The sequence below is a fragment of the Gekko japonicus genome, unplaced genomic scaffold (assembly GCF_001447785.1).
Source record: "Gekko japonicus isolate JY-2015 unplaced genomic scaffold, Gekko_japonicus_V1.1 scaffold242, whole genome shotgun sequence".
Lineage (NCBI taxonomy): Eukaryota > Metazoa > Chordata > Lepidosauria > Squamata > Gekkonidae > Gekko > Gekko japonicus.
The window spans coordinates 829,650-846,286 of NW_015159717.1; the positions used below are offsets into that span (position 1 = coordinate 829,650).

The window sequence follows — 16,637 nt, forward strand, 5'->3', positions numbered from 1 at the left end:
ATATTTTATGTTCCTAAAGTAACAGAATGTCTTTCAATCTGGAAAAGAAAAAAGAAGTGCTAATGTAGCATTTTTTTCAATTTTTCTGAACATTTCCATTTCCCCCCGGAAAAAAGCAGGGGGGGGGAAACGGGTTTTTTTTCCGAGCTTCAAAATTTCTGGAAATTTTACATCTCGACTTAGGAGCCTTTGATGAGGAACTTTATCAAAAGCTTTCTGGAACTAGGTTGGATTTTTTAAGATTTACACAGAGGCCTAATTCTCTGAGGAGAGTCAGTGTGGTCTTTAATGTCATGGAGGAGGCATTCTCTGGACCCTGCCACTAACAACCAATTGTTTATGTAGGGGGGTGGGGTTATTTCCTGTAGGTGATGGGCCGCAAGGACCACCTTGGTCTTGGTGAATACCCTAGGAGCTGTTGAGATCCCAAAGGGAAGAACCTTGTATTGATAGTGGCAAAGTGAAGGTATTTCCTGTGGCATGAACGGATATTGATATGAAAATATGCATCCTTTAAGTCCAAGGTGGCCATCCAATCCCCTTTCTTGAGGAGTGGGAGAATGTTTTGCAGAGAGGTCATGCGGAACTTCCTGTATGCAATGAATGTTTTCGGAGCTTGAAGGTCCATGATGGAACGTAGGCCTCTGTCCTCCTTTGGGACCATGAAGTAATGGGAGTGAAACCCATGACCTCTGTGGGCATGAGGCACAGGTTCTATGGCCTGTTTGCTGAGTAAGGTCTGTGCTTCTTCTAGCAGATTGTCCAACAGTGGAGTGGTGACCAAACCCAGAGTGGACAGTGTCTGAATGATTTCTATCACATAGCCTTCAGAGACAATCAAAAGGACCCACCTATCCAATGGGATCTGCCTCCAGGCTGGTACGTAAATGTATAGGCAGGTGGGTGAGGAGGAGGGTGATGGTGGAGGACGGAGGTTGAGGGGGAGATTATAGAGTCAAAGACTCTGTTTGGATGTCCTAGAGCCCTTGGATCTAGTAGATTGTGAAGAGGAGGCAGAGAACTTGGATTTTGTGCCATAAGATGGTTTAGACGAAGTCTGGCTTGATATGGGATGAATATCTGTTGAATGGATGTTTGGACCAAGACTTGGTCCAGGATTTGTTTTTGGAAGAATGGGATGACGATGACACTCCTAAATTACAAGAAGTTTTGATGCTCTCGTCCATCTCTTGCAGGACTGTGTCTGCTGTTGAACTGAAGAGACCGTCACCATCAAAAAGTAAGTCTTCCATGTATGATCTAGTGTCTTGCTGTAGAGATGTGGAGCAGAGCCACGTGTGATGTAGCTGATGTAAAAGTTTTTGTGAAGATGCCCAAGATGTGCTTTGAGGAGTTATTTGTTGTTTCACCCGGAGCATTCCCCTTTTTTGTATATGTCTGGCAGCTGAACGTTTGTCTTCTGGGAGAGTGGCAATAGTATCAGAAAGTTGTTCCCATAGGACATATTGGTATCTACCCACGCAGGCAGTGTAGTTGGTGGCTTTAATACCAAAGGCTCCCGTGGAATAAAACTTCCTACCGAGGGCATCCAGCTTCTTCCTTTCCTTGTCTGTTGGTGTCGAGTGAGTCTGACAGGCCTTGGATGAGGAGGAGACAATGATGGAGTTCAGTTAGAGGTGAGAAAACAGAAACTCAGCACTGGCCTCCTAAATCCAATAAATATGGTTGAGTCGTCGAGATGAGACTGCTGTTATTGGCAGTGTGATGGTGGTAGAGGTGTCCAATTGGATAATATCAAACATAGTGTATGTGACAGTGGGTTGAGGCTGAACAGTAGATAAGGCGAAGTTATGGGTCATGTGTTTAATCAATTCTCCATATGACTTGAGATGTTCAGAGGGGGAGATCAGGAGGTCATCTGTCACTTACGGTGCAGGAGACGGATCAGTGTTTGATGTTAGTTGGCCCAAATCTTCCCGATCAGATTCGCCTTCAGAGGCACTAACAGAATTGTTGATGTCCCAAATGGGGGGGGGGAGGGGAGTCAGTAGACCTTCCAGAGTGAGTGTTGGAGGCGAGACCCGAGATGTGGTCAAGGCAGACTGTTCAATGCACTCTGTTGAGTGGCCAGAATAGCTCCCTTGAGATCAATCAGTTGAAGCCGGTGGTTTAGAAATGGTCGCTGAAGCTGTGTGGTGGGTGGGTTGGTGAGAGGCTTGAGATCGATGGGAGATCCTGGAGCACTGGTCCTATTCCTATGGTGCTCAAGGTGGGAGCCAAGGTAAGGTGGACTGTAAAGGGTACGCTCCATAGAGATATTGCTATTGACGCTGGTCCCAGGCAATGGGAGGTGGTGGCGGTAGTTGGAAAGTCTGAAATCAATCACAATCATGGTCGGGGGAGGCTCGATGCTGAGGAGAATCATCCCATCCTCGAGAGGTCTGATGATGCCTGTCTCCCGCGCAGTGATGTTGAGATGTAGATACAGTAGCATGGTTTGAAGAAGGGCTGTTGCTGCTTTGGGTAAATCTCCTCGTGCTCCAAATCAGAAAATTGAATGAGTTGTGTCGGGGGCAATCTCGATACCAGAGGGCTCAGCCGACAAATCAGGGATAACAGTAATTTAACAGGCGGTACTGTCGAGGAATGTGTCTGCTCCAGCGGAAGGCGTTTTGGAGAGGTAGACTTCCCAGGTCGGGAGGAGTCATGCTGTGAGCTCCAAAGTTTCTGAGCCCTTCTTGTGTTTTTTAGTTTTGCCTACCTTCAGACCCTTGGCCTCCCTGCATTTCTTGGCAAAAATGGAGAACTCCAACTTGGAAGTTGAGCCCGAGCACTTCACCGGGCAGGCGGTGTTGGAATAGGTCTGGCGGTGAGACCAGGGTTCTCCTGATGTCGACTGGTCAATTGACGTTGACGATTGGCCCAAAGTACTGACCTGAGATGATGTAGTCAAAGCTACTGGGGCAGAAGAAAGAGTCAATTCAAGTAGTGCTTGATTCTTTCTCATTTGTTTTGAGAATTTAGTGCAATGGGGGCATGACTCAGTTCAATGAGTTTTGCTGAGGCACAGCAAGCAGAGGGAGTGTCTGTCAGGTAGTGGACTTTTACTCCCGCACTTTGTTCAGAGCCTGAAAAAGCCCCAATGTTTCCCATAAGCTAGGGGATATGGAGGGGAGATGGAGGGAAGGGGTGACCCAGGTGGATTGAAGTCCCAGAGGGGTTTACTCACTCCTCTTTCAGTCCTTTTTTTAAAAAACAAAAGGTCGACAAAAAATTGAAGAGAAATCAGTAAAAGGAAAAAAAAAGGTAAGTTAATCAACTGTGGTGCTGGAGATCAACCGAATAGCATGGCAGTCAGACAAGAACTGACCATGCCTGTCCCAGTGAGCATGCGTGGTCAGGCTCCTGCGCATCACACTGGGAAAAGGGTGCTAAAATCCTTTCCAGTTTGGTAGGTTACCAATCAGGATTGGCACAGACACCCTATTCCCATAGGTGTGATGCACAGAGACTACAAAGAAGACCTTTAAATTACCTCATCTTTGTTTACAATAGTAAAAGCCTAGCTCCTATTTACTCTGAGTCCAAAATATACAAATGCTGTCATGTGGTCAACATGCCACAAAATCATCTCTCTAATTGAAGAAGACTATGCTGTCAGAACATGTCTCTTTTTTGCCCCTTCATGTGCATTTGGCAGTTGCTTCCTGTCCAGTTTTTAGCAATCATCCACTTTGCTGCCACAAGTATATGCTAAATGAGTTTTTTGTGTGAGATACTACTGATATATTTGGTCTGCCAGGAATATTAAAAGTTCTGTTCCCTTGCAGTTCAATTAACCCAGTGGTAGCACACAGGGGCAACAAATAGGCTCAAATCCTCCCAGATATTTGTCCATGCCTTCTCTAATAACACCAGTTGCAAACCATGCAGCCTAGCTTTGCCTGTGAGCGCATTAATGTCCTATATATGCAGGGGTCATTTTGAGCCGGAGCGAGGTGGAGCACCGCTCTGGCAGCAGTGATGGAAGGCGCCCCCCCCCCGCTCAGCTCAGCAACAGGTCCCGTGCCCTCGCCTGCCACTTCCCTCCTCCTCGCCCCGAAACTCCACAAGGATCTCAGAGGGCCAGCTGCCAAGGCAGGGTGGGCAGGGTTGAGTGGTGTGTGCGCCCCTGGGTGCTGGAGGCGGGCCAGGCAAGCCCCAGCCTAGCGGGCGTGCATGTCACTCCATCTGCTGGTCCCTGCTGTAGCAGCCACCCACCCTCTTTCTCTACCCGCCCTCCCTCGCCGGGCACCATGGCTGCTCTCGCCAGCCTCCCCTGCCCCTTTTGCCAGCCGTCCAGGAGGCGCCTCCTGCTGCTGCATGTGCCCCTGTCGGGCCTCTGGCAGCAGGACTCACCCGGCCCCCACCACTACAGCAGGCCCCGCTGTGGAGACGCAGGCTGGGCACAGATGAGTGGGCGGGCTGGTTGGCTAGCTGGCTGACTCATCCGGGGACCACTGGTGAAGTGGCTGGGCGAGGGGGCCGGGGAGGCAGCCCTGCGGTGGGGAGAGGAAAGCCGTCTGGCTGGGCGCTCACCTGGCCCGGCCTGGCTTCCTGGGGCTGGTCCGGCTCTCGGCTCGGTGGGCTGCTGGGCTGGGCGCTCCCTGCTCTCGCTCTCTCTCCTGCTGCTAGGCCCACCCAACTTGCGCCATCGTCATTCTCCTCCCGTGCTAGGCTGTATGGACAGGTGAGTGGGGCAGTTGTGGGGGAGTCACTTGGAGCCAGTTCTCAGTTGGTGGAGCCTGAGTGAAGCCAGGGCAGTAGGGGACAGTAGTGAAGGCAGGAGAAGGGGGAGCAGCACTGCCCCAGTGGGAAAGCAGAGGCATTGGCATGACACCTCCCTTCAGGATAAGGGCTGTGCAACTCCAGAAGGGGCCTCCTGTCCCAAAGAAGGTTTGAGCAGTTGGAGAAGTCCTGAGGGGGCCAGACAAACCAAACATCCTGCTGGACCTCTGGAGCAAAGGAACCTGGGGACACATCCATGCCTTCTTTATTTAGGAACCTTCTATATATGCTGCCTCTCCAGTCTCCTACTCCAGGTGGCCACAAGTGGAAACAGTAAAATAATCCATTCTCAACTTGCACATCTTGTGTCTGTGGTGGATAGGCAAGGCTTTCCCCCTCTGTCCTTTGCTGTGTTGATGCTTTAGAAATTAATGAAAATTGCATTCTTTTTATTGTTTTAAGCAAAAGGTAGCAAGCAAGGGGAAAAATGTGTTGTCAGATGGTTGGAATTTGGGGGGAACATTCAGAGGCCCAGATGTGCACACACACTTCCTCGAATGCATTGGGATGGAGGTTAACAGTTCGCATATATAGACAGATGCCTCTGTATATGTGAACTGTTGGCTTCCATTTCAGTGTGTCTGGGGAGATGGACACGAGGGCTCGTGCTTTGAATGGAACTTTGTTGGTCTTAAAGGTGCCCCTGGACTCTAACTTAGTCCCAAATGCAGTTGGTGAATGTTAGTACTTACCAACATATGTCCAGCAAGCAGAAACATAGCCAGTGGGAAGTTTGGTGAATGTCCAGGCTTGTCATATATGCCAGTGAACACTTGCAATACCTATGTTCACTAGCATTACATCTCAGTGTTCGTAAATGTCTAAACTTGTATAACTCATGCAGGCCCACCTGCTTGCTACTGCTCAACAGCCACTGCCTCATGAAGTGTTGTGTAGTGGTTAGTGTTCCAGATAAGGATTTGAGAGACCCAGGTTTGAATCTAAGTTGGGAAATATCTGGAGATTTTTGGGGTGGAGCCTGAGCGGTGGGTGGTGCCTTATGACACACTTCCGGTGATTTCAGGGGGTCTGGCATATGCAAATGAGTTATGCTAATGAGCTCATGTACCTCTTCTTCTTCTTCTTCTTCTAAATGACCCCTGCCTATGTAAAAGATATTTGCAATTTGCACTAGTCATTCCCATGCTGCTGAGTTAATTGGCTCAGGTCCCAAACTGCTTGAAAATGTTGCAGCTGGAGATATTAATTTTTGTCTTCTTTTAATTATTTAATATTGTATACATTTATTGTATATTGTATACAATAAACAATAAAATATACATTTATTATAACTATGCCCTCAGAGAAGTTGACTATTGTCATTGCTTAAATGTCCCTAACTGCAAACAGGAATTACATTTACAAGTGGGAAATGAAGACTATCAGTAAAGTAGCTGGCATTGACTGCACTTTATATCCCATATTAATGTTATCAGAAATACCAGTATTATTTTTTCATATCTTCACTTTAAAAAGGAATATGGATATCTTGACAGGGAAGTACATGTACTGAAATGTGACATGGTCTCAAAGTGAAGCAGTTCATTAACTGCCATAAGCAAGACATATTTGGTATGTTGAGCACCATTATTTGGATTACACTAAACTATTCCATATTCAGAGTGGTTCAATCAAACAATAGAGATAATACAGAGACAGGATACCCTGTCTTTGGAGAATGTAAAGTTAACAGTATTTGTACATGTGGTCTGGAACACTCTATAAAGGGCATTTTTGACCTTCCAGAAGATTTTGCGAAATCTCAAGGTCATTATAATCAATTACTTTACAAATGGATTATTATTTTCTATAAATCTATGTGATTAGTGTAAAACTATGTTCTCCTCCAGCAAAGTACTTACATAAAGATTTACCTGAGCAAGATGTCAGTCTGCACTAACCTCACATGACTGAAGTTTCACTGGAATCTACTTGACATAAGAGATGCAAGCATTTTCATATCTAGATTTAAAACAGTGGGAATAGTCTGCAGGATGCTCCTCAGGCTGGCTATTTATCTACTTCTAACACTGGTCCATTTTGTTTATGAACTCCAGGAACACTGCTGAACCTCCTGGAGCCCATCTCTAAGCCCAACTATTAAGAACTATGTTGTCTTCTGCAAAGGTTGAGAAAATAAATGTTTAAAGGATTTTTGTAAGACTCCTGTGAAAGTCATCAAGAGCACCTTTTAGTCAGTATTTCAGGTGATAAAGCTAAGAAATCTCAAGATACATTCCAGTCTTCTCCATATCTTTTTATGGGGCCTTTGGGGAACAAAATATCTCTGGGATTTATTTCTAGCAACCAGGTGTCCACAAATTTTGGATTGGTGGTCACAGACGTCAACAGTGGGATGGCTTCTAATGTCCTGGCCCCACTGGTGGACCTCCTGATGGCACTGGTATTTCTGGCCACTGTGTGCTACAGAGTGTTGGACTGGATGGGCCTTTGGCCTGATCCAACATTGGCATCTCTTATGTTCTTATGTTCTTATGTTTCCTTTTCTCTGGTCCGGTGGCATGTGCAGGAGACTCTAGGAAATGAGGCAGGTTTGCCTATGGCACTGGGGATTTGCAAAAGGCACAAGCACTACCTCAGTGTTCCTACTGCCATCTGTAAAAGCTTAAGGGGAACAGCGAGAAATCACCCTCTTCTGGCCCCATATTTCTGTGGAAGAAGGGATGGTTATATTCCTGGGAGCTGGGCTTTTACAGAAAGTGACAGCACTCCCACACTACTCTACTGCCTCCTATTGGGGGGGAAAGTGAGTGAGAGTGAGCAAGTATGCAGCCAGACCTCCTTTCCATCATGGAAAATAGAGGAATGTGTTCTCTTCTTTCTTTTCCTGCAAAAATCCAAAGAAACTGTTTTTGTTTTCATTCCCCTCATTCACCATGAATGACCAGATGCACAGTTTCTCACTCAAAAGCAGCATGTTTACTGGAAGTGTAAGGCATTAACTGCATGGGGGACAAGAGTGAGTGACTTTGTAACCAGAAATTCTAATTCATCTTCTGCTATGCCAAACTGCTGAAAAATTAAATGGTGCATACTGCATAGGGCAATTTGGTCATATCTGAATATGGAACTCCTCAGAATCACAAAAGCCAGCACAGCATTGTACTGGGAAGACTCATATTCAAATCCCTTTTCAGCCATTAAGTTTACACTTTCAGCTAGTCATTGTTTTTCAACCAAACCTATTTCATATGGCTGCTTTGAACTGAAAAAGAGAAAACACCAGCATGCTACACCAAACGTTTTGGCAGAAGTATAATGAATATATGAGCGAAAGCGAGAGATTCCTCCTAGGTCATCAATTTTATCTTTAAACCCCCTAAACTTTACACTCTTTGTGTCTATGCATGCATGTACATGTGCACATTAAGGGATTGGGCTTAACACTTAGGATATCATTTCAGTACTATACTAAATAAGTACGCTAATATCAATTCTATTACCATTAAGTATTGCTTCACAGAGTTGAGGTGGGCAGTTGTGTAAGACATATGTTGCTGAGAAACTCATAAGTATAGTGGATAGTGAAATCGAGCAGCACACTATTTTGCTTGCAACGTTATCCCTATTGGTTCTGCTTAGTGAATAAATTCAGCTGCCAGCCACTTAGACGGGGAAAGCTGCAATGTACCTAACTCCGAATTTCGATAAAGCCAAGCTTTGGTTATAGATAAAAATCACAGAAATTACATAAAGCCAATCATTAGTAGCCTCCAAAATTTATATAAGCACAACTTGTTCAAAGGTGATACCAGCAGAGCACCGCACTACAAATCAAGGTAGATTGTACCAGCCACTGTCATCTTTAAAGTAGAGAGGAGCTAACTGAATGAAACAGATAATAAAATAGTGTTGATGTGGAAAGAGCCACAGAAGTGCCCACCTTTCATTACCTGCTCTGCTTTAAGTAATAATATATACCTTTCATTACCTGCTCTGCTTTAAGTAATAATATACTTAAAGTGCCAAAGCAAGATTGCTAACAAGGGAACATAACTCTAATGTAAACATAAACATACCAAGCTACATCTCATTTGGAAATATTATTAGGATGAGCAAGCACACTCATGGACTTAAGAACATAAGAACACTGGTAGACCAGAACAATGGTTCTTCTAGTTCAGCATCCTGTTTCACACAGTGGCCAACCAGTTGCCCTGGAGGACCAACAGACCAGACATACCTGCCAAGGCCCTCCCCTGATGTTGCCTCCTAGTACTGGGTTTCAGAGGTTTGCTGCCTCTGAATATGAACAATTTGCTAAACAGTTGGGGGTTACAAACCTACCAGGGTCTTCACTGATAAAGTAAGATCACTGTTAGAGTTGGCATAAAACTTGGATATCATCCACAATTTACCTGCAATCAACTGAGATGGTATTCTAGATAAAACTGCTACAATCCTCTGGCCCAGACCTGGATAGCCCAGGCTAGCCCAATCTCATCAGATCTCAGCAGCTAAGCAGGGTCAGCCCTGGCTAGTATTTGGATGGGAGACATCCAAGGAATACCAGGGCCGTGACTTGAAGGCAGATAATGACAAACCACCTCTGAATGTCTCTTGCCTTGAAACCCCTACAGGGCTGCCATAAGTCAGCTGTGACTTGATGACACATTTCACCACTGCCACAATCCTCTGAAGTTTATCTGCCTTGAATTATTAAAAGCAGTTAGAACACTTTCACAGATTTTCTATCTACAGACTGTCATTCCAAAAACAGAAAGAAAGAAAAAAGACCTAGTCAAATACATAAGGCAACAAAAGTCCAGGAAATTGTGGGGAAAATGATGTTAGGCCTCTTTAATAGTTTTTCCTTGCTCAGACACAAAGTGCATATTAACATTAAAGTAGTTTCTTTGAAACTGAAGAACTGAACCCAACTACTGTTCTTAAAATGAGAATAATACAGTTCTTTAGCATTATGATAAATACGCAACACTTATTTATAGAAAAAGGTGAGTTCCCCCCAGCCAATTCTCCATATTCAACATTGAATCACAGAAAAAATACTTTTAGTACCTATATAATACTTCATTTCTGTATCATGTTTGTTCATAAGCTCAAGAAGCCGCACTTCAATCTGGGCTTGATTTAGGAAAGCCTTCTTGTTCTTTATAATTTTAATAGCCACCCACTCCTGTTCCACACGATCATATGCCTTTACAACCTGTATAATAAAAAACAATACTAATAAAACATTTTCTCACATTTACACATTAAGATCTAAATATCTCAAAATAATATCTAAATAAAAGAAAATTAACTGAGAGGTGCACTCTGAACAATGAACCAAATGTGTTGCTTGTTTGTGCTGCTTATAAGTAATGATGATTTTTCAAACTGGAATTCATTACCTGTCCAAAGGAACCTTTGCCTATTAGAGAGTCAATTTCATAACGATCCATCCACTTTTCCCCATTTTTCACAATGTAGTCATAGTTATCATCATCATATCCATCGTTGTAAACCTTTCGCTCCTTTTTGTGACTAGAATCATCTCCTTGACCCTGTTGGTGTCGTCGCTTCTTTTTTGCATAGTAAACCTAAGTAGCATAATAACAGTGTAAAGCCAATTTGAAACAATTACAATGTTCACTTATTCTCCCACAATTATGTTTTTGTTTTACAGCATTTCCCCCCCACCAAATCGAGGACCACAGAGGGGAAAAGGTGTTTACTATGGAAAAGCAATGGACATCAAACACTACTGAATTCACACAATGAAACTGAATTTATCTGCTGTAGGTTTAGAGATATAATTCAAAGTAAACATGCAAGGTCAGATTCCAATTGATTTTTAGGGCATTAGAAAAACGTTCCAGAAACCTATTTAAATAAAGAACAATGTAAAATCATTTATGTACTAATTAAAAATGAAGACTTTACCTCATTAATATGTTTGTATGTTTTGATCAAATCCACAGACAGTTTCCTCAAAGGAGCAGTTGCAGGATCACGGAACGTTTGGGGCATCCGCCTCTGTTGGAAAAAAGGCAATATCAAGCATTATTTTAAACAGATGGGTAGGGGGGTAGACTAGCATATTAAACTACCTAAATGGATCACACCATCTCCAAAAGGTTATGCCCTTTTAAAAGAATGAACAGACTTTTTCAGGCTTTCAAGTGACTTGTTTTAAATGATAAAACATTACTGGTAATGTTACTAACATCAATTTATTCAAAGGCATAGGCTCTGATCCTACTCATGGAAGGGAACTTTCCAACTTCTCCCATCCTGCTACAGCTAGCTACGCCTCTTCAAATCCTACTCCCAGGGGCTGGTGGGAACAACATGGGGGTGGGTGCAAAGGGTCTGCAATGAAAGAAGGGGACATTAGCAAAAATTGCTTCCCTCTTCTTCTGATGGAAGTGACTGCCACCAGGAGCAAACACAGGTAACACTGAAGTCCAAACAGTGAATTATTTTACACATACATCATTAACAAGGGTATATTTTATTCAATAGAAATTAGACCATTTTTTTCTTACATTCTGCATTAAATGGGAACAGGCTGTTTTGTTAAAAACATCAGATCACATTTTTGTTTTTTAGAAGGCCTCGTGTAATTTTTTTCCTGAACATATACACCAGTTTATACATTCACCGGTATTAGACAGTCTTTCCTGGATTGTGCCACTTCAGATAGCAGGGATGGGACTCCATGGATGAACAGTTCTCCCCTTAAAATAGTTTATACATATATTAGTCTTGAAATAATTTTTCGGTATACTATTTAACTGGGTTCTGTATTTAGTACCTCACATTAAGCATGTCAGAGCTCAAAAATAATAAAAACTCTTTAACAAGCAAGCTAACAAAGCTCAACATCAGACAAATCTTTTACTTTGGCTTGGCAAACAAGAATGACAAATACTGCAAAACCCTGTAACTTCCATATTAGTTACACCTATGTAGCCTCACTGAAGACCTATACCTGTGACACTCTTTTCAGTGGCTTTGGAACCACATGTGGATCTTTGGCATGCTTCTTGTGGCTCCTCTGAGCACCGTTCCCTGATGTGATGCAGTCCTAAGGTTCCAGGAAAGTGGGCAAGGCGAGTGCCTCCTAGAGCTTGTGGTTGGCAGGTGGTTCTGTAGCCCAGAGGCGCTGCCTTACTCGCAGGTGGCCCTAAATAACAGGGCACCCCACTTCTAACCCGAACCAGGGACCCACAAACTCAGGCCAAAGAAGGCAGTCTTGGCCTGAAACACAAAGCTAGCCACAGCTCTAGAAAAGGGTCTCAATTTTCAGGTTGCACAAGGCAGCCCTCAAAGCAATCTCCAGCCTTCCCCCTCCACCCAACAAGGTATGCATATGAAACAATGCCGAATCCCACCAGGTACGTATCTGCATTTCTAAAGCTATTCAGAGGCCACCTGGCAAACAGCCCTTCTGCCTCCAGAACTTCACCTAACCCTATTGTGTGATTACCTATGTGTTTGTGGAAATCCTTTGGCTCCACAACTGTCCTTCCTGAGCCATCCCTCAGGATAGTGAGATAAACCAATCATTCAAATGTTTAGTGATCCTTCCTGATGCCAATCAGGGACCTATTTTCCACCTTTTGTGTAAACCTGGGAACCTATTCAACCTGCCTGGGCAGGACCATCAATGGTCATCAAACCCATTCAGCCAGCTCCAGTAGAGCCATCCAGCACTTGGCTAATCCCATCAATGCTATTGTGAATCCAGACTCTGCCCCCTCTGAAACCTCATTGGTCACACCTAGGTTTTGCTCCTCCTGGCGGCACACCCCCTGGAACCCCTTATTAGTCCAGGCAGCCTTTTGTCTTCACCTGAGACAAGCCCCTCAAGGCTTTGGTCCACATTGTGTCACAATATTTATATCCATCCAAGCACATGGCCATCAAGGTGTGCACTCGAAGGGTGCCTATATTTGAGTACACCCCCAAAATCTCTTCTTTGGGCCTCCTTCTCCACAGCGCATTATTTATTTATTTATTCTTTAGATTTGTATCCCGCCCTCCCTGGAGGCTCAGGGCGGCTAACAAGGGCATAAAATGCCTGATAAAACAATAAGAACAGTATAAAAATACAATACAATATACAATATAATACAATTAATAAAATATCGGTGCTCTACTACTCACTCCAATTCATAAGATCAAGATGGTGTTCTACAGATGTTAAAACAATACAACAACCGTATATGTCCCCACAACCCTGTCATCCACCAGGTACGTCTCGCACCCCCGATGATACCCGCACCAGCGGTGGTAAGGGTGTGGTGATGGAAAAAGCGTTGATGGAATAATGGTGGCGGCAGCTCCTACTCGAAAGCCTGGCGGAAGAGCTCCGTTTTACAGGCCCTGCGGAACTGCCCAAGGTCCCGCAGGGCCCGGATCTCTTCTGGGAGCTCATTCCACCAGGTAGGAGCCGCCACTGAAAACGCCCTGGCCCTGGTCACAGCGAGTTTGATGTTCCTGGGGCCTGGAATATCTAGAAGATTTTGGGTCCCCGACCGTAGTGCCCTTGGGGGAACATGTGGGGAAAGGCGGTCCCTTAGGTAGGCCGGACCCTGGTCATATAGGGCTTTAAAGGTAAGAACCAGCACTTTGAAGCGAATCTGGTACACTAATGGCAACCAGTGCAGCGCTTTCAGCACAGGCTGGATGTGATCCCGTCTAGGGAGATCCATCAACAGCCTGGCTGCAGCATTCTGCACTAGCTGCAGCCTCCGAATTTGCGACAAAGGCAGCCCCATGTAGAGAGTGTTACAGTAGTCTAACCTTGAGGTGACCGTCGCATGGATCACTGTGGCCAGGTTGTCACGGTCGAGGAAGGGGACCAACTTCCGCGCCAGCCGAAGATGGTAAAACGCCGACTTAGCAGTGGCTGCTACCTGGGCCTCCATCATTAGAGAGGAGTCCAGGAGCACACCCAAACGTCTAACCTCCGACGCTGGCACCAAAGGCGCCCCGTCGAAGGCCGGGAGCCCCAGCCCCGAACCGATCCGACTCAGACCTAGGACCTCCGTCTTTGCCGGGTTTAGTTTCAGCTGACTCAGTCTGAAATCCCCTATCGCCCCCATTTGTCTTCGACCTGGGAGAAAAGAGGCCAACCATTGAAGGGCAAGCCCCTGAATCCCCGCGTCAGGGAGGCGGTGGGCTAGCAACTGGTGGTCAACCGTATCAAATGCGGCCGACAGATCTAACAACAACAGTGCCACCACACCGCCACGATCCAGATGCCTCCGGAGGTCATCAGTAAGGGCAACCAGCACCGTCTCCGTCCCATGACCCGGGCGAAAGCCGGACTGGAATGGGTCAAGGATGGAAGCATCCTCCAGAAATCTCTGTAACTGTGTCGCCACCTCCCTCTCAATCAGTTTGCCCAGATAGGGCAAATTTGACACCGTGTTAGTGTAGGATGGTTTTTTCAAGAGAGGGCAGATCATCGCTTCCTTGAGTCCTCCAGGGAACCGTCCCTCCGAAAGGGACTTGTTGACAATCTCCCGCAGGGCACCTCAAAACGCCTCGCAGCCCGTTTTAATGAGCCAAGAGGAGCAGGGATCAAGATAGCATGTGGTTGGGCGCACAGATACGAGCAATCTGACACGGCTCCCTGGGGCACCCCACACTCAAGGGGATGCCTTCGAGATTGCTGGTCCCCAATCGCTACCCTTTGTCCCCGACCTTGGAGAAAAGAGACAAACCACTGAAGGGCAAGCCCCTGAATCCCCGCGTCGGCGAGGCGGCGGGCCAGCAACTGGTGGTCGACCATATCAAACGCAGCCGACAGGTCCAACAACACCAGTGACGCCACACCACCTCGATCCAGATGCCTACGGAGGTCATCCGTCAAGGTGACCAGCACCGTCTCCGTCCCGTGGCCAGGGCGAAAGCCGGACTGGAAGGGATCGAGGACAGAAGCCTCATCCAGGTAGCCCTGTAACTGTGTCGCCACCGCCCTCTCAATATGTTTGCCCAAATAGGGTAAATTGGAAACCGGACGATAGTTGGCCAATTCGGCCGGATCCAGACATGGCTTTTTCAAGAGAGGGCGGACCATTGCAGGGTGAAGAAGTACTTCCTTTTATCCGTTCTAACCCGATCGCTCAGCAATTTCATGGAGTGCCCACGAGTTCTTGTATTGTGAGAAAGGGAGAAAAGTACCTCTTTCTCTACCTGCTCTTTCCCATGCATAATCTTATAAACCTCAATCATGTCACCCCTCAGTCGTCGTTTCTCCAAGCTAAAGAGCCCTAAGCGCCTTAACCGTTCCTCATAGGGAAAGTGTTCCAACCCTTTTATCATTCGAGTTGCCCTTTTCTGCACTTTTTCCAAAGCTATAATATCCTTTTTAAGGTGTGGTGACCAGAACTGCACACAGTATTCCAAATGAGGTCGCACCATTGATTTATATAGCGGCATTATGATATTGGCTGATCTGTTTACAATACCCTTCCTAATAATCCCCAGCATAGCATTGGCCTTCTTTATTGCAGTCACACACTGTCTCGACATTTTCAGTGAGTTATCTACTACAACTCCAAGATCTCTCTCTTGATCAGTCTCTGCCAGTTCAGACCCCATCAACGTGTATTTATAGTTAGGATTTTTGGCTCCAATGTGCATCACCTTGCACTTGGCCACATTGAACCCCATTTGCCATGTTGACGCCCACTCGCCCAACTTTGACAGATCCCTTTGGAGTGCCTCACAATCCTCACTGGTTTTCACCACCCTGAACAACTTCGTATCATCCGCAAATTTAGCCACTTCACTGCTTACTCCCATCTCCAAATCATTAATGAACAAGTTAAAAAGCAGTGGACCAAGTACTGATCCCTGTGGTACCCCACTGCTTACACCCCTCCACTGGGAGAACTGCCCATTTATACTCACTCTCTGTTTTCTATTAATTAGCCAGTTTTTGATCCATAAAAGGACTTGTCCTTTTATCCCATGATTTTTGAGCTTGCTTAGGAGCCTTTGATGAGGAACTTTATCAAAAGCTTTCTGGAAGTCAAGGTAAACAATATCTATTGGATCCCCCTTGTCCACATGTTTGTTCACCCCCTCAAAGAACACTAACAGGTTAGTGAGACAAGATCTTCCCTTACAGAACCCATGTTGAGTCTGCCTCAATAGGTTTTGTTCATCTATGTGCCTACTAATTCTTTCCTTAATAATGGTTTCCACCAATTTACCCGGTATCGACGTCAGACTGACAGGCCTGTAATTTCCCGGATCTCCTCTGGAACCCTTTTTAAAGATGGGAGTGACATTAGCTACCTTCCAGTCCTCAGGAATGGAGGCTGATTTTAAGGAGAGATTACATATTTTTGTCAGGAGATCCACAAGTTCACAATTGAGTTCTTTCAGAACTCTTGGATGTATGCCATCTGGGCCTGGTGATTTATCAGTTTTTAAGTTGTTTATCAGTTTTAGGACCTCCTCTCTTTCCCAATCTCCTCTGGAACCCTTTTTAAAGATGGGAGTGACATTAGCTATCTTCCAGTCCTCAGGAATGGAGGCAGATTTTAAGGAAAGATTACATATTTTTGTCAGGAGATCCACAAGTTCACATTTGAGTTCTTTCAGAACTCTCGGATGTATGCCATCTGGGCCTGGTGATTTATCAGTTTTTAAGTTGTCTATCAGTTTTAGGACCTCCTCTCTCGTCACCTCAATCTGACTCAGGTCTTTCAACACCCCTCCCAAAATCAGCGGTTCTGGAGTGGGCAAGCACTTCTCATCTTCCATAGTGAAGACAGAGGCAAAAAATGCATTTAGCTTCTCAGCCATTTCCCTATCATCCTTCAGTACTCCTTTTACCCCTTGGTCATCCAAGGGCCCCA

General features: G+C 45.4%; 1 protein-coding gene across 2 annotated transcripts in view; it reads right to left on the reverse strand.

Moving 5' to 3' along the window:
• Nucleotides 1–16,637, reverse strand: part of DYRK1A (dual specificity tyrosine-(Y)-phosphorylation regulated kinase 1A) — a 120,860-nt gene that overhangs the window by 21,187 nt on the left and 83,036 nt on the right. For both annotated transcript variants that reach the window (XM_015418958.1, XM_015418886.1), the window contains exons 3-5: nt 10,696–10,788; nt 10,164–10,352; nt 9,829–9,976 (exon numbers count right to left, since the gene is read on the reverse strand). In XM_015418958.1, the coding sequence (XP_015274444.1) occupies nt 9,829–9,976; nt 10,164–10,352; nt 10,696–10,788 (430 nt within the window). The remainder of the gene's footprint in view (nt 1–9,828; nt 9,977–10,163; nt 10,353–10,695; nt 10,789–16,637) is intronic.